The 25,926-nt window shown below is 40.4% G+C and overlaps 1 protein-coding gene across 1 annotated transcript in view; it reads left to right on the top strand.

Moving 5' to 3' along the window:
- The window catches only part of srbd1 (S1 RNA binding domain 1), a 34,181-nt gene extending 9,421 nt beyond the window's left edge, over positions 1 to 24,760 (top strand). The window contains exons 10-21 of the mRNA XM_079559536.1: positions 941 to 1,044; positions 1,184 to 1,291; positions 1,383 to 1,540; positions 2,714 to 2,801; positions 2,907 to 3,014; positions 10,019 to 10,110; positions 11,428 to 11,510; positions 16,581 to 16,687; positions 18,667 to 18,834; positions 18,952 to 19,101; positions 23,343 to 23,527; positions 24,458 to 24,760. Of these exons, the coding sequence (XP_079415662.1) occupies positions 941 to 1,044; positions 1,184 to 1,291; positions 1,383 to 1,540; positions 2,714 to 2,801; positions 2,907 to 3,014; positions 10,019 to 10,110; positions 11,428 to 11,510; positions 16,581 to 16,687; positions 18,667 to 18,834; positions 18,952 to 19,101; positions 23,343 to 23,527; positions 24,458 to 24,750 (1,644 nt within the window). The 3' untranslated portion in view covers positions 24,751 to 24,760. The remainder of the gene's footprint in view (positions 1 to 940; positions 1,045 to 1,183; positions 1,292 to 1,382; positions 1,541 to 2,713; positions 2,802 to 2,906; positions 3,015 to 10,018; positions 10,111 to 11,427; positions 11,511 to 16,580; positions 16,688 to 18,666; positions 18,835 to 18,951; positions 19,102 to 23,342; positions 23,528 to 24,457) is intronic.
- The last annotated feature ends 1,166 nt before the right edge of the window (positions 24,761 to 25,926 follow it).

The following is a 25,926-nucleotide window of genomic DNA, read 5'->3' as shown; positions in this document are numbered from 1 at the left end:
TTTTTATGGTTTTGTCATTTAAAAAAATCAGTGAAATTGCAGTTATTAAATGAACACATGCTACTTGCATTTAACTTTTATTGAAATCTTCGATTATAGTATGTTTTATTTGGCACACTTGAACTTCTTCAGTCAACTTGCCTGGTAGAGTCTGCTATAGTTTGATGGAAATAGTTTGAGAAATCTCATCACCGTCACTCTGTTTGCCTGAGGCTGAAACATGCCAAAAGAAAAGAAATCCAACTTTCATCATAATTCAGGCAATGCTGCCGCTTTATTCTGGCGTCTTCTATGCCATTAGCTGTGTGTTGTAGTTTGTTATTGTTTCAGGACATTCAATATGCGGGTGCATAATGGTTATGGTTGCATCCACACTTGTGGATGTGGCGGGGGGCCTTGCTGTCTCTGTGCTGATGGTGAGATTGTTGCAGCATTGTCATCTCTCTTCTTCCGCTTGGGCTCCAGATTGACGTCTTGTGAATTCGTGGCCTTGTTCTGTGTTTGGCTAAAGGTTCCTGTATGAAAAGGTCAGACACTTAGTGGTGTTTGCTGAACAGAATGTAACTGGACCTTTGAGGCAGCCCAGAACATAAAACTGTACATCAAGGGTTTAACTCAGGTATGGGCAAACTTTTTGACCCTAGTGCCGCTTTGGGTCTTTACTTTTGCTAGGGTGACAGGACCAATTGCAATTTTTAAAATAAACTGTAGTAAATTACATGATAAACAGTTTAGTGTCAGATTAGGTGTGGTCTAAAGTGTGTTGGTCAGGCTTAAAACGCACGTGGCCCCTGGTCCTTAGTTTGGCCAGGGCTGGTTAAACTCTTGGACATGTAATACAACTTAAAATGTTTTATATTTCTATTTGATTTGTGTAATCAATTCTTCCAATTCCTCTCTGAAAGACTGCCAATAAAACCACACATATGTTCTTGTTTAGACGCTGGCCATAAATCGAGGGGAGAGTCTGAAGATTTTGACAGTGAAGGTGAACATTCCCGACAGAGTGAGGACGGACTTCACCACGTGGTGCATTAACAGCAGGTACACAATGCACTGTGTAGAAACAAGTTTTTGAAACTGCGAAAATTAAAGATGACAACAAGAAAATAACAAGAAAATGAAGGAAATATGTATTTATTGAACAATGTTAAAATATTTGGTAAACCAAATCTTATCTCAGATGGAGGACAAAAACTTTTGCAAGAGAGGAGCTTCGTGTTATGATTAAGAATGCAGTGGAGGACTCATATAAAAGACTCATTTTACCTTTCCTAACAAGAAGCTACAGGTATGTTTCATAATAAAACTTTGCAGTATCTTACTGGATCTATTTTTATGCTGAATGTATGAAAGCAAAGTCTTTTGCTCCTTTCCCTTAGGAGCAAATTGACAACGGCTGCTGAGAAGGAGTCAATTGCTATGTTTGTTCGTAATCTACGTCAGCGTCTCCTGGCCTGTCCAGTCAGGGGCTGTGTCATCATGGGAGTGGACCCAGGCTTCAGACATGGTTGTAAGGTGGCCATCCTGTCCTCTACTAGTAAGTCAACTTCATTACTTATTTAAAGATAATAAGGAATTACAATGTTTTTTTAAACAAAAAATGCAAAAATAATAATGGAGACAAAAAGATTAATAATGGGACCTTTAAAATTGGGTTAATGATGTGCTTACTGCTACTTACTTGTTTTGTATTTTTATCTCAATATCTTAGCTCTATATTCTCTTAAGAGAATGTGAAACTCGTGCCCAGACATTTTCAATAGTCAATGTCCTTTTCTTAAGCTCCTGTTTTAAGCCACAGTCAGTTGTGAAAGTTTTTGCAGGGGCGCTGCAAAGAGACTTGTGGCCTTGGTAGCAGATACCCCACATGCAAAAGATACTGACAAACATTTAAATAAAAAACTAAATAGTTGTCTATGTTCAAATTGGTAGCTTATATTTAGCTTCTATAGATGTGAATTACTATTTGACAGTATATGTTAAAAATATAATAATTCAATTGAAATACATTTCACTGTTAATAGCCAAAATAATTTCATGAATCAAAAACCAATGAAATTCCAAATTAATGTAATGTGTACATATTTAAGGGGGGTGGGTCCTGTGCCCCGCTGTTGCTCTCTAGACAGCCCTGGTCTGTAGAGCAGTTCAGAAAAATGACTCTTTAAAAAAAAAATATTTGGACTTTTTTAATTTAAAGAACCTATTTGGCATTGCTCTGAAAATCAGATGAATTGATGAAACATCATATTTTTAACCAATTAACTAATGGACACAAATCAAGTCTTGAAAATGCTTTTTGTGCATATGAATAAGTGATTGTTTTCCAGAATGTTCACACTGTGGTGTTGGAGGTTAAAGATACGATCTGATTATGTCCTCGAGCTTCATCTTAATATGTAGTTTTCTTCTGTCGTAATGTATTATATTCTTCTCTGAACAACAGCGGGGAGACTGTCTGTATTGGCATGCAGTGTTGGCATGCAGTGTTGGCATGTATGTCCCAGCATGTAACACAGCTGGTGTAAGTTCCAGCCATGCTGACCGATTGTTTAACTCAAAGACAATTATAACCAGTGAAACAGGGACAGTTTTATGCAGTTTTATGGTCTTGTAATTTTTCTCAAAACTGAATACTTGAGTAGTAACACAAATAAAGACAATACAATTGCAGTGAACCTACTTATGTTCTTTTCTTACTATTTCCCAGGTCATATTCTGCACACTGATGTGTTCTACTTGCACAGCTCTAAGCATCAAGAGGCTGACAAACTGCGCCACCTGCTGGTTAAATATGGGTATGTCTGCTCACTTTTTCTTTGCTGTGTACGAGTCAACAAATTCCTTATGTCTCTCTTGTAGTGAATATATGATTATATGTATTTCACTTTGGTATAATTCAGGTGTACCAGGATTGTTATCGGCAATGGGACAGCATGCCGTGAAACAGAATCCTTCTTTTCTGAGCTCATTTCCAGACGTTTTTTCAACCCATTGGATGTGTCTTACTGGTAAGGCCTCATTTTCACACTATAACTGGGATTAAAGAGTAAATGAGGCTATCTGATTTTGTTAATTTTTTTCAGTCATAGTACTAAAATCACAAGGTGTCACTTGAAATATCATATGAATCAAATATACTGGCTAAATGATAAGCTACAGTAGTCAAAGGACCAGCTACTGCAACCCAAGGTATTGGGCATTGAATCTCATGTTTCGAGAAATACTAAAATAGATTGAAAGCAAAGTGAGGAATGAGCATAGAACTCTGGTGCAGATGGGTAAAGAGTAGGAATGTGTCCCTCAAGCAAACATGGTCTATTAAGGCCATCTGGATTTTGTTTGGTTAAGTTCCAATTAAATAGAGTCTTTTTGGTGTGTGTTGTGTCTGCAGCTCGTCTCCGTACTACGAACTTTAAAAAACTCCGCTGAACCTTGGTCCAAACATAACAACCGCGAGCCTCTCCCACTCCATCTTTTTCGGTCCCTGTTCTTGAGTCCGTGTGTTTGTTGACTTGAGGTTTGTTGGGATCTTGTATAGGGTGTACAATCCTCTGTAGCTCAGTCTGCCATACATTTTCACACGTATCTTATATCTCTGCTTCTCTTTTTGTACAATAACAGTTTTATATCCAGTGACAAGTATCCAAATAGTAAGGTGTTTATTAAGTTAGTTATTTGCAAGACAGCTCTTTTTTCTTTTAAGCTTTTGCTGAGCACATCCAGAGCACAAGAAAGCACTGTGATAATGTGTCTTTTGTTCATTGTTTTGCTGGAGGTGTTGACATTTATGGTTCTCTAGAAAGTAAGAATGTTTGGGCTGTCTTTGATGTGGTTCTTGCAGACTGTCAGCACCACTTGTGTAGAATCGACCAGTGTGCATGCATGTAATAATAGCTGGCCAGCAATGGGATTGAAACTACAGGAACTTTAAACATCTAAAATGTCAAAAACTAAGTTTCAAAATATAGCTTTTGTGTATAAGACTTGGTGTTAAATCTTCTTAGAACAGACCACCCTCCACTGTATGGCCCACAGTTGACCCCACCATGCTATGTGAAAGACGAATCATTCCTATATGAAGACTTATTGCAATGACGTTGACTAGCAAGATATACATTAGAAACCACACGGGGTCAGAGTGCTTGCTGGGAATGTCCTCAATTTAATTAACTGACCTACTTTCTATTATGGTCAACAGGCCTTTAACCAAGTGGAATGAATTTCATTTGTGTTCTGACTGTTGTGGAAAGTCATTGACAAGATGGCAGTATCATATTCTCTTCATTTGGGTTTTAAATGGACATTATGAAAATAAATCTACAGATTATATTTATGACTTCTTTTTTAGTATTTTAGAAAATTAATAAAAAATCTTCTCAACATTTCAAAATTGTAATTGTAAAAGGATTGTTTCAAGACTTTGTGCCCTTCCTGTGTGAGGATAAATAGTCTGCCTTGACAGTGGAGTTCATTAGGAAGCTCAGTCTCATTTGAAGCGTCTGCTTCCTGTCTACCTATGAGCCTTCATTGTTGCAGTCCACAACCCCCAGCCTACTGCACTCTCTCCACCGCCCTCTGTCTTTTTCTCTCCGTCCTTCTGCCTCACTGCTCCGCTGGAATGACAGCCAGAAATGGCAGCCTGCGGGACATTGTCAGTTTTGTGTGTTTGCATTTGTGCATGTGTGAATCTAGTTAAGACTATCCCCTGCAAGACTCATTATGTCAATTCACGTTTTATAAAATAATGCTCCAGTTGCAATTATTAATATACTGCATAGATTAGGAGAGGCATGCAATCCTCAACTCAAACTTTATGATATAAACAGATAAAGATAAATAGATAAGCCAAACATGCACGTATATATATATATGTATATATAAGATAAGATAAGATAAGATGGTACTTTATTGATCTCACAGATGGAGAAATTGCATATATATATATATATATATATACTGTATATATATATAGAGAGTGAGGGTTAAGGATTAAAACACCTGGTGCCCACATTCCCTCCCACTATTGTGTGCATGTTTTTTCTTTTTGCTCTTTGACAAAACCACTTCAGCTTGACCTTGTCTTTCATTGTGTTATAGCTCTGACTGGTTGTGCACACATGCTTTGTCTGTGCTGATAAGATGACCCTGAAATATTCAGAGTGTGTAAAATGTTTTTTTCTTCTTTTATCTAATCGCCGAGTAGTGAGAAACAGCGGTCTCTTTTGTATAGAACAGCACTGTTTGAGAGCACTGCCCTGTATGACCTTTACTCTAGATTTTTCTTCATATAAATGTAAGTTTAAACTTAATTTTTTTTACAATGTCTTGAAAGCACCTGTCAGTTTCGCATGACAAACATAAAGACATTTGTGAAACCAAGTGCAAATGAAGGTTGAACCTCTTTGTAAGTTCAACACTCAATAATACACAGCCACGTTAATTTGGAAACCATACAGTAAATGGTCCCTATGCAGTCAGGGATCCTCAGTCCTTGACAATCTGCCCCTGTGGTTGCTCTGGCTGCTCCTGTTGGGATGAGATCATTATTACTGTCTCTGTGGCGGAGCTGGGGGTCAGTGGTAGAGACTGTATTCATGACTGGGTTTGGGGCAGTGTATCCTCTGTCATGTCCTATGTCCCGGCGTGCTCCCAGGGCCCCAATGGAGACTGATGAACAAACAGTGGCAGGGCCAGTCATCACTGAGACACCCCAGCCTGGACCGAGGCCTCTGTCAAGGTTTAAAGACTGCAAGGACGAGGTGTAAGGGGCACATGGCCTCTGCGGCGGTCAACAATTTTATTTATATAAGGGCATAATACACTGTGTTTTGTTATGGCGGGACAAGGGCTGCATACTGGAGGATCCAAAGATTCCCAGGAAGTTATAATTAAAGAATAATTAGTGAAGTGGTTTATTTTCTCTCAGTTTGTCAAATTCACAGTGAATGTTCTGCAAAATGACTCCTACATTGATTAAATCCATAGCATCCTTCCATCCCACCAGGACTTCAGCCTCTGTCCCATGTCTCTCTGCCGCTCAGCCCCACTCCCTCAGGGTTGGACTGGTCCCAGGGAGGGTCCTGCTGTGCGCGGCATGTTGGACGTGTGTGGAGCAGCATGCCGTGCGTGTGTACTTTGTCGTGTGCTGTTTTATATCCGTGTTTATGTGCTTGTGCGGGGCTTAAGTGCAGGCCTTTCTCCTTCCAGATTGACATAAGTGTCTTTGAGGCTTTGCTCTTTTCAGATGTGCCTCAGCCTGGCAGCTTGAGTTTACATGTGTGTATGCGCTGTGTTGCCTTCAAGCTCCTCACTGGAGACTGACGGCCCCTGACACCTGCCATTTGGACGCTTTTCTCTGTGAAAAATGTCATCGTCTTCAGAGGCGACGTGTGTGTGTCTGTGTGACGGAGTTGGTGCATCCCTCAGTTTGTCTGCCTCAGGTCAAGCTTTGCAGCTGACTGAACAATGGACCCAAGCTGTTTGAGCAGCTGGGACAGACAAACTTATGTGGGCATAGATTTGGAATATCCTAATTCCATCCACATGCTATTGGCAAGCATTACAAGTGAATAGTTTATTTCAGTCATGGAAACTGTAATTATGCTTTTACATACTGTAGTTGTGTTCAATCATTAAAGAACTCTTTTAGATGATTTAACCTTTGCTTGAAACAGATGAAAATACCTTTTCTGTTTTCGATAGGACTGCTCAACATGATATTCAAATTGTCTTGAATATTGTGATTACAATATTATTTCAATATTATACTAAACCAGTTCAACACTCCATTACAGGTGCTCGTCATAAAATTAGAATATCAAGAAAAAGTGCATTTACTTCTGTTATTCAACTTAAAACTAATATATGATATAGACTCATTACATGCAAAGTGACATAAGTCTTTGTTTGTTATCATTTTGATGATAATGGCTTACAGTCCATTTATAAAATATTACAATTTTCTGAGATTTTTAATTTGGGGTTTTTAACAAGCTGAGCCATAATAATCAAAATGTTAACAAATAAAGGCTATACATATCTTACTATGCATGTAATGAGTCTATCATATATCGGTTTCACAGTTTAAATTGAGTAACAGAAGTAAATGCACTTTTTCATTAGGACGAGCACCTATATGTAATCCAAAAAGTGTTTTTTCTCCATCAAATGGTGTCAATAAAAAAAAATACACGAATGGGGAATTGGAAAAAGTATTAAAAAATTATGACTATATACAGTATATTGTGCAGCCCACTCATATTTATTTTTCTCTCTTTTATGTCTAAGAAAACCTTTACATCATAGCACATCAGGTGTTTTTATGCATTTGATTACATTAGATATAACTTTATTAGTCCCTAAGGAAATTCGTATGCCATTTAGAGCAATGTAAAATACAAGACATAAAAGATACAAGTACAAAACTAGTAGAAAAAGTAAATTATTTATAAATAACTATAAACATAAGTTCGCTCAACACTATTAATAGATCCTAAAATGAATGTGTGTGAATGAAAATGTTTCATAAATGTGAGGGGGGGCATCTTAATCTTCCCCACGCCTTCATCAGGTCATGGCTTCCCCCTTGTTCTTTTTCGACTGATCTGATGAGCTGTTCTTAATTGAGACCAGGGCTCCATGTGCCAGGAGGCTGCAATGCCGTATCAAAGTGTGTATCCATCTCCCTGAGAGTGTGTCTTGTTGTGGGGCAGTGAGGGTCAGTCATTATGATTGCGTGTCCCGTGGCTGTGTCTCAGAGATGACCTGTACGGAGGAGCCGTTTGCGACTTTGCCCCGGGTCGAGACGGGGCTGAAGGGCTGCTCTGTTTGTGTGGATACAGCTGATAGAAACAAACAGTGAGCGAATAAATGACTCCCTTAAGGACCACTAAGTCATCACTTTACACCAAGAGGCAATTGACTTTGTCCACACATCAACTATCCATGGGCTCAGGCTGGGGAGCAGATAACCTTCTGGTGGCTGCCAGAGCAATGTTCGCGCTTTGGCAACACAAATGTGGTACTGATGAGAGCCATGAGCTGTATCTATGACAGTACAGTTACATGGCTGCCCTACTGGTCAACTTAATCAAGTCAGACATGATAGGGACTAATGGCCTTTTATACAACTAATTTCTCAGTTAGGCCTTAAAAAAGATCACTAGGCCTAATTGGCAGGCCTTGTGGATTTGAATAGATTTGGAGTATTTTACATGTGAAACGGCGTTCTTTGTTTAATGTGTGCATATTCAAGTGTTAGGGTGCACGTAGCTGTGGGATGAGCCTAATGACCAGCTCTGCTCTGACCCCTCCGAAGGTCATGTGCCAGTGCTCGTTAGCAGCGTCACCATGGCGATATGTCAGCTGTCAGGACGAGGGGCGATGAATAGAGACAATACAGGATAGAAGGAAGACATGTTCATTTAAATGTGATTGTCATCAGAAGTCCTCTGCCACTGCTCATTAAGGAGTTGCTGATAATTGGCAAGGTTGTTGTTGTTGTTGTTGTTGTTGTTGGTGGTGGTGTTTCCAGGCCCCTGGGCTGGCCCGTTTGTCTGTTTAGGTGTGTGTGGACGTACCAGAGTGTATGTTTTGAACTGTGGGCATTGAAAAGATTCTGACCTACTCAGGGTATGGATCAGCCCAGGGGAAAATACCCCTATTCACTCTTCCCTTGTGTCTATTCAGCCGTCTAATAAAGTGCTAAACAATTTGACACGGTCACTCGTATATTAATAAGATTTGTAGACATTTAAGTGTTGCTATTGCCACTATGATAATGTTGGGCACGGCTAAGAGAAAGAAAGAGACACCATTGATTTCATTTGTAAAAAGACTAAACAAAGACTTTGTCGCCTGCGGTCTTTCAGAGCCTCTCGTCAGGTGCTGCTTCCTTTCTTCACCTCTGTGATCCTCGGCGTCCTGCAGTCGTGTAATGCCGTGTGGTACAGCTGTCTCTCAATCAGAGACAATTGATTCAAATCTGCTTAAAGATTATAGGACAGCCTCTGGACAGTAAGAGTACCATAACAACACAATGCTGGCTAAGAACACCTGAACATTGAATATGTGCTATTACCATCAAGGTGTCAGTACTGTGAGCCACGTTTTAACAGAGTCCGGTTGAGGAACTCCTATGTTCATCAGTCCATCCTGAAACTAAATGAGGAGCTTTAACTCATAAAACCAAAGTGTTTAGTGGCGAGTGGACCATTGTTTGTTTCCCGTCATTGTGAAATGTCCGATGTCTGTATAGTGTCCTTGCATTTGTGTTGATAAGGTTTTGCTGAATTTAATCTGACAGATCTCACAATTATTTATTTATTTAGTATTTATCTATCTTTATCTATCTAAGAAAGTGATATGTAGTTATGTACAATACACTAAATACAGTATTTCCGATATTTTGTTCAGCCCAAGAAATAATCATTTGTGTGTGTGCAAATAGTCAGGTAATGTAAAAAAGACAATTAAATAGTACAATAGTGGTATTATATACAATGAGATAGCACTATTTTGTACTGTTTATACTTTTTGTCCCCCAAGGACTTTGTGGGTACAAAACAGTAAACACATTTCATTTTAACAAAAACATTTTATAGTCAGTATTAGCAATGCAGGTTTACAATCATAGTGCAAGTTATGTATTTGACAAAACAGTGCATATTTAGTTTATTGTAGTTACATTTTACAGTGATGTTTTGTTTTTATTGGGATTCCCGGAAGTTATCCATAGTTTACGCTTCGTTATGATGGAATTCTGTGTAAGTCAACTGTGGTACATTGAATGGCCGCTAGGTGTCAGTAGTTACACATGAATGGAAGCCACAGAGGCTGATGCAGTACCACATTCAGACGGTTACATTTTGGAACAGATTCATTGTCAACATGGATTAACATTGACCTAATGATAACACATTCACAGTCATCAACTCTGCACAATATTTTCAAAACTTTTTGCTTACAAGTACCTTACAATTTATTTACATATTAATACTTTTTTTCTTTTTAGTATAACCAATGAGGCTGGAGCTTCAATCTACAGTGTGAGTCCAGAGGCTGTCAAAGAAATGCCAGACATGGATCCCAATCTAAGGAGTGCAGGTATGCTCTAGTAGTGTCTTCAACAATGTACATCAGCGAGCAATGAAAGCAATCAACAAAGAGTAGAATTGGATCTTCAGTGATACTCAGAGACTGTAATTGATCACACACCATATCACTCGTCATGTTGCCATTAGAATAGTCTGCGCAACAGTTTTTTAACCTTTCTCTGCTGCTTGCTATTTATATAAGTTTCCCACAACCACAACAACTTTGACTCTCCACACTGGGCATTAAACACTTACTAGATTGTAACAAATTGCTCCAGATTTTGGTGAACAAATGATTTAAACAGACTTTTTCTGTAAAAGCAATAAATCAATTTGAGTTGGATTATTCCAAACTGGTTTCCTGTGGTCAGAGTCAGAGCCACACAGAGAGCTATACTTCATGAAAGTCAGGAGAAGTCCACAGACTTCTGGGCAGTTAAATGGAAATGTTTCTTGATCAGGTTTAGTGTGACTATGTCTGCTAAATAAATACATATTTTATGCTTTTTAGAGCACCACAGAGACACCTAGTGGTCGCCATTGCTCACTGGTCTATGTACACAAGTGTAAATTATTAAATACAGCTACAGCTTTTTATGTTTTTCATAAAATAGTTTGTAATACTTTTTACCAGGACCTTTTGCCTTTTTATCCTTTATCTTCACATCTCTCTTGGGCATTTCATGGTGTGGGTTGGTCCGTCTTGCTCTACTTTCTTTTCAATTTCATGTGAGTTTAGTTTCAGGGTCCTGCAGTAAGTGCTGCATAGTCACTGGAATCCATTTACAAATAAGTGCGAAGAAGTTTTTCAGAGATGGAGAGAAGAATATATGATCATTTTGGTGGTGTACAGAGCAAGGCCAGGGCTGAAACTCCATCCCTGTCTAAATATTATCTCAGGCAGCAGCCTCCCACCGCAGCCAGAGCCCAGAGCGGAGAACCAGTGATTCCAGACACATTGCCTCTGTTACATCCCCATTTCTTTGTGTCTTCTACCCTCACCATCTAATTCTGTTAATGCAAAGTTCCAGACAAAAAAAAGTTATGCCTGAATAATCATTCCACTTTCCAATAACACCCGCATAGTGATGGTGTAAAAGGTTTTGTTTAAGCTAAAAGCAAGCTTGATCTGAAGGCTTGCTTTAATTATGATTGGTGGGGGTGGAAAATGACAATTAGGTTCAGCCTGCCCTCAGGCCAGCCTTGTAATATGCACACAATTATCATATTGTGTAATTATAAATTATATGCATTTGCATTTTTCAATAACTGATTTAGATTAAGGTTCAAAAAGGAGAACAGTCCATAACCTTCTTCTGTTGTGCAGTGTCTATTGGAAGGCGGGTTCAAGATCCAATGGCTGAGCTTGTCAAAATTGATCCAAAACACATTGGCATTGGCACATATCAAGTAAGTGCATTTTATTGTTCTGTTCTGAGTGCTTTAGTATATACAGTAAAACATGTAAGGAGCAGAGGATATACACATGACATGACAGTCAATCAATCAATCATGTGAATCAGTCAAAAGAACAACTGCCTTTATTATTATTATTTATTTCTTCACTTATAATGGAGCAAAAGATCAGAACCAAGTGGCCAAAACGACACCCAACATTACAAAAAAAAAAAAAACCTCTGATATTTCCAAAAAAAGTGCTGGAAAAGGGAGGTGAAATTGTGTAAGTGTTTGTGTTTGAGTGCAGCGTCCCGGGCCCTTGTCTCTCATCACTTTGGGACGGGGCTCTAGAGTGCCTGGGGTTCTGCTCCTCCTGCCCTCAGATCATGTGACTAGGTCAACAAATGATAATATAACCAGGTAAATAAACTTTGGGTGCTGACAGATATGAGACGGGACATCACTTTGACCCGTGTGCAAGCTCACACACACATCTGCTCACTCTTCTCCCAGCTCACTGACTATTTCTAAGTGTGTATGTACTTATATATACTTACAAAACTCCATGTCTCTGCTTGGAGGAGAACCGGACAAACGCTTCTTCCTAAATGTATGGTGGGCTTCTCTCTGTATTATGGACAATGGATGAGTTTTAATACACCTTAACTTTTATGAATGTTACATAAAACAGCTTTATTGCGATTGAGAGCTAAGAAAATGGGCCTGCATTTTTTGTTAATGTTTACCAATAGAAAATACACACAGTTGATTTTAGTGTCAGACTCCGCCGAATAAAACAGAAATAATTATGAGGTCTGAAGACTTTGTGAACCTACTGTAATACGTGTGATTTCTTTTTTTCCTTTACATTGGGAGACCTTTGAATGTTTATTGCCAATAGCCCCCGAAAGCACAAGGAAAGATGTAACTCTAGACAGCTGGCACAGCAGGCTCTCCCTCGGCTGACCCAGTGACTGACAGCTCCCAAAGAACGGAGGAAATGAGCTGAGGGCTAAAAAAGTGCGGCCCATTAAAATCAGATTGGACGTAACTATCGGTGTGGGAACGCTGTTTTCTTTGCGCCGACAGTCCGCGCTTTATTGGCATATTGGGTTTGACTGAACACCGCTATATGATTTCTGCTAACACGGCCCATTTTGTAGCAGAGCTGCTTCTTATTCCGCGGCTTAAACGGACAACGCAGCACTTATTAAAGATAGTGACGGTGGTTGCGGGCACCTTGTTCGTCTGTCACTTCTTTGAGTAGATGTACTGACAGCAGGATAATCCCCAGTGCTGTGAAACTACCTGCTACTGCAAAACACACACACACTGACTGCTGTGTAAGAAAACATACCCCGCCAACCGGATATTAAAGAAACTGTCACTCATTTCTTTTGACCCTCAGATAGATTTTTTTCCCTCCCTTTTACACTCAATCGTCGTCTCTCAGTTGTGGGGCTTGACTGATTAAGTGCAAATCTAATTTCTTCAATCTAGTTCTGTTGTCACACAGGGAATGCCTAAAGAACAATAAAAGTTTGTAATTTATAATAATTCAACGTAGGCCACTGGTGTTCACTTGAACTTGCTGCCATATTTCTTCTTTAATGGTATAGTGCCTTCGGGGGTGACAGGAGCAGACAAAGCTAATAGGAGGAAGGAGAAATTGAGTGCTGACAGTGATTGATAGGTCCTGCCCAGAAGTTTTAAGACGTGGGAATACAAGCGCCTGCTTAGGGTTTGATTAGACACTAAAGCTGCCAAACATTGTCTTTAAATGTCCCCGAGGTTTGTCGAGAGCATGTATGTGTGTTTTTGGCCTGTCACTTAAGTTGTTTAAGATTTACACAGCCCTTTGCCAATTTTCTGCTTATTAAAGAATCTATTTAATGGTTGTTTTTCTAAATTAAGAAATGTGTCTTACAAAGTCCTGTCTTGTATTTGTAAAATGACCATAGGTGCGATGAAGACAATGAAAACAAACAAAACACTAATACCTAAAATGTGACTTTATATGACACCATTTTGTATGCGGTTCATTCGTCGTAACACTATATTTTCCACACATTAACGCTTTTGTTTTGTCTAGAAAACAAATTCTAGCGTCTAGTGTTCTCATGCCCCAGTTTGTTTGCTGCCCCGCAGGTTATGAGCAAGTGCGCACAGGCTCATGTCCCCTCTACGCGATTGTTTGCGGGCAGGAAGTTGGAGAAAAACAGCTATCGATGAAAACCATTCATGGGAGGTGTAGGAGAAAACATAAAACCATCTCCTCCCTGTCATATCACTTACACTGGCTGATTTACGACTGCTGCCTATAACTGTATTATTCACCAGTGCACACCTACACACACAGATGCCGAGCCTGCATGCCTAGAATAGTAAAATACTCGTTCTCTTGGGCCTAAAGGAGCTGTCAATCAAGTGTGACCTTCAGATAACCTCAAGCTTCTTGTCACAACTATAATCCAGGACTCAGTTCTTATTCATTGAAAAAAGCTGAGCAGGGTAGATTTTAAAACTTTTAAGGACTTGACTGTCTTTCTAGAACTGTCCAGCTTTTTTCATATTTTGTGCCATATAATTGATTTTTGTGATTAACTTTATTGAACTAGTTTTTATTGAACAGTTTTTGTCCAACACACACTTATGCAGCTTCATGTTTTTAGGAAAGGAATGGACTTTATTTGTGTAGCGCCTTAGACATAATCATAAAGCGCTTTACATTGGACTATTTTACTAGCTTCAGTTTCCCTTGAGTTAGACTGACTGAAGTGCAACTGCACTACTGCCTATTGTACATGTTTTTAGTGGTAGGGAAAACTGGAGTACCCAGAAGAAACCTACACAGACAGGGGGAGAACATGCAAACTCCACACAGGAACGGCCCGTCCAGGTGGGAACTGGCATGAGTACTAACTGCTGCACCGCCGTGCCGCTCAAAGATTTCAGACTAAATCTAAATATTAATAATAATATTAATGCATCGGTTTTATATAGCGCTTTTCTGGACACTCAAAGACGCTTTACATTGCACATTGCACAACAAAGTTTCATTCAGGTTTTGGGTTAGTCCTGATTCCGCTGCGACTGAGCGCAAGGTCACCCCATTGTGGGCTGGCCTGACCAGCATGACAAAAATAAATATTATCTTTCTGTCACTTTTGATAGACACTTGTCTGCTTTTTAGCTTTTTGGGAAATGAAAGGGGGTCATTTTTTGTCAGTATGTCAGTTTCCAGTCTGTCTCCAACATTTTGCTGAATACTGAACTCTTCCATTCGTGCTATGGTCCTGGGCTGCCAAACCTTCGACAGCAAAAAACCTTGGACACGTCACGTATTAATTTCAATATGCTTAACATTTTAAATCTAGTTTGATATTATTTTTAGACTATTTCTTGAGACCCCCTCCCCCCTCACTGTTTTGTAGCCTCCACTCTGGGGACCCTGAATATTCCACAGCCTAATACATAAGTAGTTCATATTAATGCAATGCAGGCAGTGTTCTTCCCAACAGTATACACACACACACACACACACACACACACGCACGCACACACACACACACACACACACTCTACCACGGAGGAAAAATATCAGTAATTGTCTGTCATAATTACAAAGTTCATACACAGGTAACTTGGGTTTTATTAGGCGTGTGATACATTTAAGCAGATGCTTTGGTCTCACCTATATAAAGTTTCAGCTGGAATTTGAGAGCACGTTGACTGTTTTACTGCAGGTTGAACTCTTCCACGCCTCCACTTTTCTCATGAGGACACATTCCTCACAGGTGTGACATTACAGGTGCTTTCCTCTCCATATACCTCTCACCAGCTCATATCCACTCCCCGGAAATCAGAAACAAGTCCTCGTTTTATCTTATTGCTTCGAGCCAAACTTTACCCGAATTTGCCCTTGACTGAACATTGACTGTATACAAAGCATTAGCCGCCAAATGTTTTATGATCCATTTTGGCAACATGATGACGTTTTAATGCAAATGTCCGTTTTTAAATCAGGCATCTTCACATTGTGTTCTCATATCTCCTGCTAGTGGAATATATTAGAGTTGTTATTTGTTCCACACGCCTGTTTGCTTTACCTTGATTAAGATTCTTGAAGTGAACTGCCTTATTTATTTATTTATTTGTTTATTTATTTGTTAATTTGGTCGAGACAGTGCATGTTAATGAACACATGCATGTAAACACACCACACCGGTTTGTAAATGGGCTTATTCGTCATCCCCCACTCGCACTCTCATTCAACCTGGCCTATTATACATGTTTTTTGTGGGAGGGGAAACTCGCAGAGTACCCGCAGGAAACCTACGCAGACACAGGGAGAACATGCAAACTCCACACAGAAAGGCCACGTCCAACCGGCTGTGGAGCGTGAGCGCTAAACCCTGTGCCACCCTGCCGCCCTTTTACGGCTTTTTTGAAAAGGTCATGTTCTCTTCTGTACTTTTTCCTTAATTGATAAATATTATTTCCCTCTCTACTGTTTAGTTGTCTTGTGGTTTAGAGCCGACTGTGTGAAAAGTCCAAAGGCATCTTCTTTTATCTTTTCTGACTCAGCTTTGGTAAATGGAAAAAAGTGTTTTTTGACAAGCCAAGTTAAATATTTTCATCTTTCTCTCCCCTGTGGTCAATGTGTAGAAGTCAACAACACAGTTCAGTTAGTGTTTGAAGAATTTCTGTTAAGTGATTTGTGCAGACTAAATTAAAACTTGGTTAATGGCACCCCTTTCATTTTGTGTATATTTGTCTTTCTGTCTGCTGCGGGGGGGAAAAGAAAAGAGAAAACTTCAACCATAAGATACCCACAAGGACTATGCGTTGACATTGATGCCAGAAATGTGCTCCAAAATAATGTTTTATATATTTTTTAAACTTTGTTAGTTTTATTACATTCTGCTCTTTCTAATCCTGTAAACATCACATTGTGTGACAGATGGGGAGCCAACTGTCCAACTCTATTTTTATGAAAGAAACAAATTCATTTCTCCTTTATGAAAGATTTCAAATTGGAATAAAAAAGTTTAATATTTGAATGTGTTTTTGTGAGTGCAGCATGATGTATCCGCTGGAGCTCTGAAGGCGGCTCTGGATGGCGTGGTCCAGGAGTGTGTGAGCTTTGTCGGTGTGGACATCAACATCTGCTCAGAGACACTGATGAGGTAAACAGCTCTCACAGTGAATCTCCACTCAGTGTAGATGTTATTACACCCCTTTGTTTGTTGAGTTTAGGATAGGGCTGAACAATACCAGATTAAAGAAAATATGGCAAAATCACTAAGACATTGCTTTATTTGTTAATGCATGGTAAAAAAAATAATTGTTTGTTTTTTTACCTGATATCGTGCATCCCTAGTGTAGGATCACACTTCTCCTCTGACATACTTTCCCTTTGCAGTCACAACATGGCATTTCTTTATTTCAAGTGCACACAAATAGACTGCCAACTTTCTGTTTAGACTCATGCTTCACACCCTGGTCTCACTTTCTGGGTAACCAACAGAGGGGGGGATTAGGTAAGATTCATTATAGAGGCATACATCATTCGCACAGTGCAAAGAAAAATAACATGGGAGAAATTAAAAAAGGGAAAAATACTTGTCCACAATGCATTTTCCATACGCGCTGTACAAAGAACACAGCAGAGTGGTGTGAATACTTAATCATATATTTCCAATGGGCTCACAATGCTAGAAATGAGCTTGGCATGGGCTGCAAGGCGGGCATCAGGTCATCTGTTTACTTGTCTGCCCGGGCCAGGGAGCTTTTTCCACTGCTGCCACACATGCTGTATACTTCTCAGATGTGTCGATGACTGAAGTATTATGCAGGGTGTTGACATAGCAGTGTTGCAGGGTGAGTGACGTACTGTGAACAAGAGGAGGGTAATTTAGTCTCGAATCACCTCTCGCGGTCACTCTGCCAGAACTGGACAAACAGACGTCTCTAAGTGCGGGTGAGTGCGGCCGTTAATTCGTTGCGTGTCTTTACTCCGGCTACAGATCACACGGTCAGGGTAACCGCTTTAATCGAATTGTGGTGAATGAAATAGAATGATGATGTATGTTTTGTTTTGTTGTTTTGTTGCTTCTGGCAAGATTTGCAATTACGCTTAGATAAGCTGTTTTAGTTTTAACCCTTTCTAGGGAACTCATTGAAATACTTTTAAACAAATAATTTCAACTTAAGAGTGTTATTTGGGGACATAACACAAGATTATTTCTGTTGTAACACTTTTCAACATTTTTCATTATCATGCAGTAAATCAATGTGAGCGAAGTTACCATATTTGGTTCCTTGCCCTTTAAGGGGTAAAAAAGAATACAAAGGTTTATATATAAGATATACAAAAAGTACTTTCAGGTCTCGGTAGTGCTGGTATTCAGGAGATGTTGTGTTTTGTGATATTGATGTTCGAATGATCACACGTGTCATATGCAAGAGTTTTCAGTCAGTCACCTCCAATATTGTTAGATTAAACGTTTTACTAAAAATAACCTTTGGCAACATATAAACATACTCCTAGGGTTTATTGGTTCTTTTGTCAAGAAAATGCTGTAAGTATGAATAATAGGTGCAACAGGCATATCCAAATATGGACAAAACGGTTGGAACAGTCGGGACAGTGCTTGTTAATGAACATACATGAGTCTCATGCATGTGAACATGTAAAAACTAATTAACTTTTTAAGTTTAAGTGAACAGGGCGTATGATCAAATATGGTGCCTGCCTTTTCCTCCAGAACCAACACATATATCATCACTTAGCACAATTATTCACCAATGGCTCGTTTTCAAGTTATGTAAAGAAAGGTACCATGAATTTTGCCAGACTTGGGTGAGGGTGATCTCTTCTGATTGGCTGAGTTAGGACTACATGCTTCTTTACCTTACTGATGTGCTGCAGGGAGGCCATATGTCATAAAGTGTGCGGAAATTACCAAAAATAGTCTCTTGCCCTATAAATTTTTAAAGTCAAAAGACCAAATAATGAAAATGTTGATGAGTTGACTTTTCAAAATAAGACCACATATATGTATTATATTGCATAAATCATTCAAATGCTATATCTCAAGTTTTTTCTCATTGTCTTGCTCTTCTGTGACCCAAAAAAACTGCTTTCTCTTGGGATTTCACTTAGGCATGTAGCTGGGCTGAATGCTGGCAGGGCTCGAAACATCGCTGAGTGGAGAGAGCAAAATGGGCCTTTTATCAACAGAGAGCAACTCAAACTGGTCAAAGGCATGGGCCCCAAGTCCTTCCAGCAGTGTGCCGGCTTTGTAAGGATCAACCCTCAAACTCTGGAGAGGTACTTCATAATGAAATGCATTCAGAAGTGCCAAAACCCGTCATTTAATATTGGCCTTTTATTTTTTCATGTTATAGATCTAACCACGTTTTTTTTACTATATTTTCATTGAAACAGCTCTAGCTCCTTACCTCACTCCAGGCCGGCCGTCCCAGAAAAAGCAACCACCAAGAAGGGTAAAGGAAAGAGCTCTGTGGCTGTCCCGACTTCAGTTAATCCACTTGATCAAACCTGCATCCACCCAGAGTCCTACCATGTGGCACAGAGGTACGACCAAAACACTATCACGCTTTCTTAACAAACACAGCCCATTGGCCAAAAGCGTAAACTAAGACTGAGTTGACACTGTTGCATATGGGGCTGGTTATAGTGGGTGGAAGGCCTGATTTGATTTACACCGACAGGACTACAAGAAAGAAGTCCAAATGTTGTAAGCATGTCTATGTGGATGTCCTTGGAGATTTTTTTTTCTTATCAAAAGCACATTTAACTTCATGCCATAGTCGCTCTCCTGTATCCAGGTTTTAGAGTGTGAAAAAGATGGACGTGCAGACACAAAGGCAGATAAACAGAGCGTGAGGGAGGGGCCAGGCTCCTACAGCTGCAGTCACTCAACTGTGTTTAGTCTACCGACGTTCTGACACTAGTGGTTTTAAGCACGGCTTCTCTCGTGTTGATGTGCCTGTAATGGCCTCAGTGAACGTGTTGGTGGAGATGCCGGTGCACATGTACATGTAACTCTCCCTCACTCACTGATTTATGAGAAGTTTGCTTTGTCTCCCGAAGTGTTTGACACGCCAAATGATTGAACATTTGCAAATGACATAGGCATACATAAATTAGCACACTATTATAAATGATTTTGGAAATGAGAGTTGAGAGCCTCTTTCTTGAAAACATTTGGTGAGACTGTTTTTCACACTTCTTTCTTCCTGTCTGTGTGAATGTGTTTTTTGTGAGTGCTATTCACTCTTCTTCACCAGTTCACCTTTCCCCATGGCCACTCATGTCCTACAAAAGTGCCTGTTGAACCAACCACTCCTGCTTGCCCTCACAGCTAATAATTAAATTTGTCACATTTTAGGACGGCCCAATCACAATGGTGCAATATCTGTAAGGCGTCTTTCACAAATGCAAAAGACTTCTCCACTCAAATATCCCCGTTTCATTCAGCGTACACTTTAGAACTTCTCTCACCTCTGATTAACAGCGTATTGTTGATTTTGCAGAAGTCTGTGCTTATCTCGTGGCTTTGTGTTATTTTTATTTGTTCTCTTCAAATTATTTCTTCCACTCAACCTGCCATGTTCACAGGCCATTTGCAGTTGACGGGCCCAGCTGCTGAAGAGTGCAAATATTGCCAAATTGCAAAAGAGAATGAAATATTTTCTCCAGTTGTCCTTTATGTCAGGTGGAAATTATGAAAAGTGAGAGTTATACACAGTACAAATGTGTGGTAAACCTTGTAAAATATGTAGTTGTTCAAACAATGGAACTGCTCCTTAATCCTGGTTCACAATCACTCGCCTGTAAGTGTAGCACTGGAGTCTGAAGGATGGCATAGGAATGCTGTTTGTGTCTGTGCCACTGTGTATGCTGCTGTATAAAGAATATCATGTTCATCGCATTAGAGAAACTAGATCCTCCATTACTGCTCACAGCCCACACATCATCCCCCTTTTTGTAACCCAATCGTCCACGCTAGCACACACATTGTAGAGACGCCTTTTCATCCACCTTTGTTCTCCATGTTCGGATAGTCTCAATACTTGATTGTTTTATGAAACTGGGAAATCACTTCAGGAGAAATATTTAACATGAAAAGTGCAGTTTGAAATGGTGTGTTGTTCTACGAAGAGGCCCATGGCATGAACCGTATTTTCCTGGTATGTGACAGAGGAGGAGTTCATGCTGTGAAGAATATACCTCTGATAGGGAACAGTCGGGGCCCAATATTTCTCTAATACAAGACAGAGTGGATTCTTGCTGAGGGCCTGGATAAAGTCTGCAACGAAGCCCACCCAACCACCCTTTCGCAAAATGGGTGAACACATATAGTGGTAATTATGTGAGTGTGAAACCAGGGTTTGAGGAGGCCTCTGAACTCAGAACTTGCTAAATATTACCATATACCAAATCAAAAACACCTTTTTATCTGCTTCTATTTTCACGTCAAAGTAACTTTGTTTGAATAATTGTAACCACATGTCTTCTACCTCTTTACTTAGTACACAAGAAACAATATTGTGAACCGTTAAGAAGTAAACCATTACTTTGTAGAATGTAGGATATGTTAAAGCAGTACTAAGTAACTTGTTAACCTTAATATATCCTTTTTGTAGTCCCTCTAGGGCTAATACAAGTGTAAATGGGATTATTGGAGGGTCTTTCATCTTCCCCTGGTGTCTCTGGCCAGAAAGCCATGCTTGCAACTGACTGCCACCAGGTCGGAGGCCCCAATACACACTAGTGGAATCACGAAGAAGAAACTAACAGGCTTACGAGCAAAGCTACCTGCGGGCTAGCGCCACTTAAACAGTATTTAAAACCAAGTTTGAGTAAAAAAAAAAAATCTCAATTGTGTAATTGGATGTACAATATCCCCCTCTCCCTTTGTCTTATCTCTCAGCGTAGTATTTACTCTCACAGACAATTAACAAGTCAAAAAACACAACATGATACACCTGCAGTGGCGCTTATGGCCTCTAGGGTGCACGAGTTACTTAGTACTGCTGTTCATTTCTATGGCACATTCCGATCAATAATGCTTTATCTCACAAGGAAAAACATTTTTGATGTTTTCACATAATGAATTGGGGCTAGTTCTTTGGCACCGCAGTAGGCCCTAGAATAAAGCTGCTGCACATATAATTGTGTTTGACGCTGTGCCAGTGCTTCAGTATCGTGACTCAGAGCTCTGACAATGTCTCTCCTTGCTCTTCACCCTCTTTCATGCTCTCTTCTGCCCTACAAAATAAATCCTGCTTTCAAAAAAGTCAAGTAAGATTGTAAGGATGCTGATGATGTGTAGTCTTTGTGATTATACACAATGCTATCTAAAGTCCTTGCTCTCTGGTCCCAGCTAGAGCAAAGAGGAAAACGTGATTCAAAGAAAGATAGTTGAACGTTAGCGATAGACGCAACTGCAAGAAACTTCCATTATCGACCTGGGTCTTGCATTTCTCAGCAGGACGGCATGAATTCTTTTGCGTAACATATTTCCTGCTTGTGAGTGACTGTGGTTTGCACCCAACAAACTGTACTCTGGAGTATTTTGTAAAGCTGATTTGGCAACCTACCACCTTTTCAACTATTTCATGTTCTGTAAAGAGATATGCAGTTGGGAGGCCAAGGCATTCAGAGAGAGACTCAGGAGGGCAGACTGGCTTCCATTTTAGAGCTTGGTAGGGCTTCAAGGTTAATCCCAATCAAATAGTGTTGCTTTTTGAACGACCAAGATAGCAAACTGCTGCAGTTATTTAGGTAGTTGTATTTTCTTTGCAAACAACCAAATATGTTGTCTCTGCGAGGATCTTATGTATGAATATTAGTCCTCTACAAATCTGTTGCACTGTGTATGCAGTGTTCCTGGTTGGGTTCATCTTGATCTTGATTTTAAAACTGAAATTTCAAATCCAATACAATTTGATATTTCTTAAGTGTGCTCAGCAGCGATTTGATCACCACTGCATTATTTAAGCATATGCTGCTGCTATATTGCTCCAATCCCACAGATTAGCGTTGAGGTTTGACTTTGCCCGACAGTAACATAGCTGAGAGGGGAGTTTTCGCATTCACAGCTGTCTCTTACACATATTTTGTACACAAGCCGTGTCCTGTTACATCCGCACTGTCCTGGCTACTGCCAAACGGACATTTCAGAATAAAACATTTGAGCGTGAATCAACTTTTACTGTGCGTATACGTGCCTCTATGTCCACCTGTTGCGTCCGTCACGACGGGGACAGCTGCAGAGGCGAGTTTGGCGTCAGGCTGCTGGTGCGCGACATCCATCATAGACGCTTCCCCAGCCGGTCCATACATGCACACAGGCAATCTATCATCATGTGTGGAAAGTAGCCACTGTAAACTGTAACGCTCTAAATTTCATATTTTCCAACAAACCGCTTCTTATTAGCGCTCATGCCCCAATTTAAACGGCGCAACCTGGCGAGCGGTCTAGACATTTTGGAAGGTGGGACATCCTGCTTGAATTAAACCATGGAAAGGTGCGCTTAGAGCCAGCTGACGGACAGACCGACTACCCAACCTCTGTGAAGTGGAGGTTGTTTCATGAGACTAGGTGCGAGAGCGTTAACAGCCCACTGCGGATTTGCCCGATTTACTAGAAGGTTAAATAAGTCTGTGTTTTTAAAAGCAACTCCACCTACACTCGTCTATACCAGCACCACCTCAGTGCCCAAAGATTACTCTTCTATTTCCATCCCTTCTAAATTTTCACCTGTAGTTGTACATGATTTTTTTTTACCTATTTTTTGTGCGCGTAGATTCCTATCCCGTGTGGGTGGTAGCGTGGACCAGATTGGGACTGCAAAGCTGTCACAATGTGTGGATAACACAGTCAAGAACAGCAGCGTTGAGGAGCTGGCGAGTACCATTGACACGAGCCCCGAGACGCTCAAACTCATCATCGACGGGCTCACACAACCTCCAGGCTTTGACATAAGACAAAGTAAGAATCCCTTCACACATATTTGAACTCGTCTATTAGATAAAGACAGTTATTTACAAACGCAGATGGATCAATTTACCATGAAACTTTACATCAGTGAACCGTTGACGCTTGCTGCAGATTAGTGCGATGATCTGATCTGACAGCTCTGTGGCTTCTTCTCTTAAGCCCAGTGACATAAGTATATTATAGAGGCTTTTAGATCAAAGGCAGGAAACGTCAGGCTCGGGGGGGACAAAATGTGGCCCTCCATTATGCATCCTCTGGTCCCACAATTTTGAAATGTGTGATTATACACTGTACTCTAAAAAATACTGAAAATAAGGCTAGTTTCTAAAAAAAAATCCTTGATAGATTATATGTATGATGCCAAACACTTTTCTTGAAAGTAGTGCTTCTCTTTCAGCCCCTGCTTTACATAATAACATAATGATCCCAGCACATCATACGGCTGGCAGTGGCACATACAGGAATTCTTAAGGCCATATGTAGCCATGAGACAAGAGGAATTTAACTTGGATACAGACAATATGTAGGCTAATGTTTCTCCAAATTAAAGAAAGCAGCTTCAAGGTTCATTCTTAGGGTGCGCTTATTCGGTTGCAACGCCTGCCATCCAAACGCTCAGCTGAGTAAACAGATGGGCTGTGGCTACCTCATGAAATCAGTGCTGTGGGGAGGATAATTGAACTGGACTATTTCCTGGGGCACAAGTCTTCCCTGTTTGTATTCATGCTACAAAGAGGAAAAGGGAATCCGTCCAGAGCGGGGCAGATGAATGTGGAAGATGTGGAAGTATGCAGGGACACATCTAGGGTTACATACGGAAATTTAATATGTTTGTGATTTCTACCCTGCCCTTTGCCATCTCACATCCCCCCCTCTTCTTCTTCTTGTTGTCTTCTCTCCCGGACCGTGTGCCATCCGCAGGCTTTGGGCAGGCGGACTTTAAGCGCGGCGTAGTGTCCATGAGTGACCTGCAGGTGGGGGCGGTGCTGACGGGACGGGTGGATAACACTGCGCTGTTCGGGGCGTTTGTTGATATCGGCGTGGGGCGCTCCGGCCTCATCCACAAAAGCAAAATCACCTTGGATAAGCTGCCCCCGAGCCAGCGCCGCCGCAGCCTGGTCCTGGGGCCGGGGGAGCGCGTGGAGGTCCGAGTGCTGAACGTGGACCGGCAAAGAGGACGCATTGGACTGGACCTTATCCGTGTCCTCCAATAGTAAATGTAAACTCAACTAGATGCAGTAAAGTTCTGTAAATCTTCTACCTTTCCTAGTTCAACATAATTTCTTCGTAAGACCTAGGCTTCGATGTATAATTGTAAAATATTTCGTTTCATTCCACTTTTCCATTGAATAAAAGCCTGTTCTTTTGTTATCTCTATTGTTTGTTCAAAGTGGAAAATCAAGCACAGTGAGCAGCACTGTTTGCTTGTTTGAATTGTTATTGTCATTGTATTAATAAGTAATACAAAACACCTGTTCACGAAGAGCCACATTTCTCTCTCTTTTTTCCCCTTCCTCTTGTGATCAGGCTGTGAGATGGTTTGAATGATCTGTCGGGGGATGGGCATAGACACAAAATACTAACAAAATGATTGTGGCAGACTGCGGAGAGGCCCTAAGGCTTTTTGAGGTCCCAGACACAATTATCCCCGGACACACAAACACACATTCATCAGCTGCTTCAAAATTAATCCCAGACTCCCCACCCACATTATCTAATTTGTTTGTTTTTATGAAAGTGGAATAAATAAAAGAATACATAAAGTATGGCATGCATAAAGCCTGGGGAAACCCTATGCAGAGCGCTGAATACCTAATCATACTTAGCCCTGCTGTTTCCGCCCTTGGGAAACAAATTAAATCTATTTGAGACACAAAGACACAATGAGATGTTCAATCAACAATAATCAGATGTGGCAGTTTGCTTATGATCTCCGTACTCAACGGCGTTTACATACAGTATTTGTCCATGTTTCCGTTTCTCCAATCAAGGTGGCCCTTTTATTTGACAAACATCCTTGGGCAGTTTGTTAGAGACTCATGTTGAGACACGCTTCTGTAGCTATTCCACTCTTTCTGTTCTTCTCTTGTATCATTATTGTTTTCGGTACATTTTCTTTGCCTAATTTTGCACCCAGTGCTAAACGTGAGTTTACTGACAGTCCAGACAATCTGACAATGTGTTATTCTTCTGTCACATGTAGCTTTCTCCACACACTGATGAGTTGTGAGTGTTTGATAAGAACACTACGGTATTTTACGCTGTTCTCTTTTGCTTTGCTTCTCAGTAGCTGTTGTTCTGAACTCAGGTGTTGTTTCAAATGTTGGCCAAATTGATTTGATGGTGAGTCACTTATTGTGTGAATGTCCCCCTTTGAAGACGGACTTGTG

The sequence above is a fragment of the Gobius niger genome (assembly GCF_951799975.1).
Source record: "Gobius niger genome assembly, chromosome: 7".
NCBI classification, from domain to species: domain Eukaryota; kingdom Metazoa; phylum Chordata; class Actinopteri; order Gobiiformes; family Gobiidae; genus Gobius; species Gobius niger.
The sequence above is the reverse complement of the archived record's forward strand: the minus strand, read 5'-3'. Positions and strand labels throughout refer to the sequence as shown.